This window comes from Sciurus carolinensis, chromosome 8 (assembly GCF_902686445.1).
Source record: "Sciurus carolinensis chromosome 8, mSciCar1.2, whole genome shotgun sequence".
NCBI lineage: Eukaryota > Metazoa > Chordata > Mammalia > Rodentia > Sciuridae > Sciurus > Sciurus carolinensis.
Genome location: NC_062220.1, coordinates 13,218,880 through 13,223,436, shown reverse-complemented (window position 1 = coordinate 13,223,436; position 4,557 = coordinate 13,218,880). Strand labels below are relative to the sequence as shown.

The window sequence follows — 4,557 nt, the reverse complement described above, 5'->3', positions numbered from 1 at the left end:
CTATATAAAATGGATATATTATGGATGTAATGTAAAGAATTCCTACACGTCAATCAAAAAGAAGACTAACAATTCAATCTTAAAAAAAAAAATGTTATTCAGTTTGGAACAGAGTGTTCAAAAAAAAGAACACGTGTAGGGAGGCAGTTTCCTGCTCCTGGGGTGCGTTGGTTTATGCCCCAGCTGCTTACAGGCTCACTGGGGAGAGAAGTCCATTATCACCTTCCAGGAACTACTAGAGTTTGCCCAAGTTCCCTCCATTCCCAAAAAAATTGGCATCTAATGACAATATGCAGACAATATGCAGGAATCAATATGGCCTTTTTCAGTAAAACTTTATCAGTACTGAAATTGTGATTTTGTGTAATTTTCATAGGTCACACAATATTACTTTCATAATGTTTTCAACAATCTAAAACTGTAAAAAATAAATCACTGTCTCTGGGCCACATGAAAGTAAGCACAGGTCATATTTTGTCCTGGATGGTATTTAGGCTGTGTCTGTCCTCTGGAATGAGATAAGAATTGATGCATCTCCTTTCCTACATTAATTGGTAAGATTTAAAATTTTATTCCCTCTCTCAGAAAAATAAAGGCATTTGCTTTATCTCCCTCACTTCTAGATGACAGCAGACTGTAGCGGGTTGACCTCAAATCTGTGGGTGCTCTGCTGTGTCTTGCAGTTCCTGAGGCCTCATTTAGAAAGCCATAGCCTCCCTGGACAGCCTCCCTACAGCTGCATCCCAGACACTGCACAAGGGCCACTAGAGGGCACTGTGGGTCCACTGAGTGAGCTGCGCCAGTGCTTCTGGGAGAGGGATGCTCAGGGGTCTGGGATGGGCCTGCATCAGGGATAACACCTGATGAGCAGGAGTGCTGCACAGCACAGTGGGTCGTGGTCTCCGCACATCCCTGACGTGCTCCTGCGTTACTCAGGGCGGGGAGCCATGGACTGCACCTGGGTGCAACAAGGCCTCTCTGGGAGCCTGCATTTGACAGGGAGATGTGATTGGGTTCCAGGGGGGCAGCCCACACCACCTCCAGGTGGGGAGAGAGAAGCCCCTGACTCACAGGAATGCTGGACAGCTGTGGGCATGGATCTGCCCCCAGCCCTGCCCTGCCCTGCTCAGCACAGCCAGCTGCCCCTGTCACACGGAATGGGGAAGGACTGCATCACCTGAACATATCCGGGGGCCACAGGGGGTCTACTAAGCCCACAGGGATCCTATCACCAGAACAGTGACATCACTGAGGTCACAGGAAACTCTGCAAAGAGAGAAAAGGGAGGAGCCAAGTGCCTGCTCTCAGCCCAGGAGACCAGCACCCTGAGTGCAAAGATGCTTAGACCCGTCCCTCCTGACTCTGCCTGGGGACCCAGGCTCCTCTGCTGCATCACCCTTTGTCTCCTGGGAGCAGGTGAGTCCTGAGCACGGGGACAGCCCCTGGAGCCACAGTCCTTTCCTGTGGCTTTGGATCAAACTCTTCCCTGGTCAGGTGTTCACTCCTGTCTCCTTCCTCCCCAGGTTCAGTGGATGCCGTAGTCACACAGTCCCCAAGACACCTAATCAAGGCCAAGGGAGGAAAGGGCACTCTGAAGTGCTATCCCATGTCTGGACACAACAGTGTGTCCTGGTACCAGCAGGCTCCTGCTCAGGGCCCTCAGTTCCTTGTTGAGTATTATGAAAAACTGCAGAGAAACAAAGGAAACTTCCCTGATCGATTCTCAGCTCAGCAGTTTGGTGACTATCACTCTGAGCTGAACATGAGCACCTTGCAGCTGGGGGACTCAGCCACGTATCTGTGTGCCAGCAGCTTGCACAGCCCTGCGGAGTCACTGGCTTTCTGTACCCAAACCTTCCTGTCCTCGCTGAGTGTGTTCCAGGGAGAGGAGGTGTGGGTTGCTACACAGACTGAGCCAAGGCCCATGCATGCTCCTAGCTCTTGGTTAGCCCTCTGTCTGCCCTGCTGAGCTCAGCCAGAGTATACTCCTGGACATTTAGGCCCCAGACCTTCTGGATGATCTTACATCTTATACATCTCAGCTGGCACCTTCCAATTCCTAGCAAGTGGCAGGAACCCTTGCTCAGTGCTAGGGTGTGGGTGTTTATGATGAGTTTTGATACAAGGGTGACACTAGTATCCGCTTTATAGATGAGCACAATACACCACTTTATGCACAGGAAGTTGCATGTAGCCCATGGACTCTCCCTATATTTCATATTTATAAGTATCAAAACCAGAATGGAAGCCTACATCTCCAACATCAAAGGTTCTGCTGACATCCATTGTTGTGCCCTGGTCTTGGTCAAGAATGTGTAACAGAGCAGAGTCTCTTGCATTCAAGACCAACTGGTCAGCAGGGGGAAGTCACATTATGGAATAGGGTTACATAGCTTATTGCCTTTTGACTTGAGGACAAATGCAATTAATGAAGGGCATGTTTGTCTGTCCTGTCATAGCTTCAAGCTCAAGTGTACATTTCTAACAACAGAACATTTGTGACTTGATAATTAATTACAATGTCAATGAAAAGGAGGTATTCCTGCAGGATGCGGATCACCCCAAGGAAGTTTGAGTAATATTGCTCGATCAGACTTTATTTTGGAAATGATCCTCAGAGCCAGAAAATTCCAAATGTCCTCTGTGTGTGGTCCTTGGAACCTGCTGCACTCTGGCCATAGATGTGAGGTGCCTTCCTCGGCTGGCCAGGCCCCTGCCACACCTTCTGCTGTGGGTGCTGCACTGACCTCCTCCTGGTCTCTCTGGTTTTGTGCACTTTCTCACTAGACGTAATTGTAGAGAGGATCCATCAAGACTCCACTGAGCTGTGGAGTCACAGAAAGAGACTTCACTCTGAGATATGGCCAGTATGGGAAAGAACAATACTCACCGCTATTCATGATAGCAGATTCAGAACTCAGTGAATCTTCTCCTATTTGGTGGACACAAGATCTTATGAATGAGGACACAGCATTTCCCAGGGACAGTGGAAGCACAAATCACACACAGATATTTCATCCATCACTAGTGATCCATCTCTTGCTTTGATAGGGAACATTGTCATGGGGATCTAGGTGGCCAGGAGTCCATGTCCTCACCTGCAGCTAAGGGAGAATTCAGTCTGTAAGGACACACTGAAGCTTGAGCCCCCATGGAAAGTATTCCTGACTTTTTTGTGAGACTAGATTTAAAGGTTTTTCAAGTGGAAATGATCTTGACCTTGATGCTCTTAAACCTTTTGGGGGTCAGATGAATCGAGTCATCTTGAATAGCACTGCAGATTGGCATCCAGTTCCCAGAGTCTGTGCAAATAGCAGAACCAGTACTGTGAACCTGAAATGACTTTGGAGCAGCGAAGTTATTGAAGGCACCATGACTGACAGGCGAGGCCTTAAGTTGTAGAAATAAGGGGAAAGTTCAAACAGTACACAAATGAAGAGCTGGATATTTCAGGGCATAAAATCTGCCTAGAGGAACAAATATCCTTCTTAAAATCAGGAAAGAGCATGCACACTTGTAATTCAAAACCAAATACAAATTCTTTCCATTCAGAGCTATTAAATTGTGCATATATACTATAAAATATCATCATATTTCATAATATGATATATACATATATGCGTAATTGAAAATCGATTCTGTCCCTAGGGAAAGGGTGTGGCAGGTTATTTGTACAGCTCATGCATTGCTAGGGGACAATGTCATCACGCAGTCACTGATGGCAAATGCTCTGTTTCCCCCATAAAGGGCCAGAAGACAGGATTCTCCCTTGAACCTAAAATGGGCACCAAACTCTTCCTCTGTGTGGCCTGCTGTCTCCTCTGGGCAGGTGAGTGCTGGCCATGGTGGGGTTTCCTTCCCTGGAATTCCAACCCTCAGTCCAAGTCTTTCTCTTGAGGTGAAATCAGCTTCTGTCCTTCTCCACTGCAGGGCACACAGAGGCTGGGATCACCCAGAGCCCAAGACATACTATCACAAAGACGGGAGAAAAGGTGACTTTGAGCTGCCATCAGACTTCCAACCATGGCAATATGTACTGGTATCGACAAGACCCAGGGCACGGGTTGCGGCTGATCCATTACTCATATGGTATTGAAAACACTCAAAAAGGAGAAGCGTCCGCAGGGTACAGTGTCTCCAGATCAGACACAGAGGAGTTCCCCCTCACTCTGGAGTCGGCCACCGGCTCCCAGACATCTGTGTACTTCTGTGCCAGCAGTGACTCCACAGTGCTGCAGGGACACCTCGCCTCTGCACAGAAAGTGTAAACAGGAAGACGGCGGCTGCCTGTGCTCGGGAGCCCTGGCCCATCCCAGGAAGCACCCTCACCCAAGAGTCACAGAGCCCTTGCCAGGCTGGGGCCTCCCAGCATGGGCAGGGGACCTCGGTGCTGAGTCCTCCCTGCCCGTCTCAGCCCCACCTCAGGCCCGCCCCTTAGCTTCTGCTGCCCCCCTAGGCAGCCCTCTCTCTGCCTGAGGAAGGCAAATGCATCTTAGTGGAGATTCCTGTTGAAGGCCTTGCCAATCTCAAAGCCACCACCTTCTCTCCCAGGGCGTC

At 49.0% G+C, this 4,557-nt stretch overlaps 1 gene segment (V, D, J or C); it reads left to right on the top strand.

The window, feature by feature from the left end:
• The first annotated feature begins 1,355 nt into the window (after positions 1 to 1,355).
• Positions 1,356 to 4,325, top strand: LOC124990397 (T cell receptor beta variable 10-1-like). The segment is given in 3 exon segments: positions 1,356 to 1,416; positions 3,748 to 3,829; positions 3,931 to 4,325. Coding segments are annotated over 2 exon segments (387 nt in total).
• Positions 4,326 to 4,557: the final 232 nt, after the last annotated feature.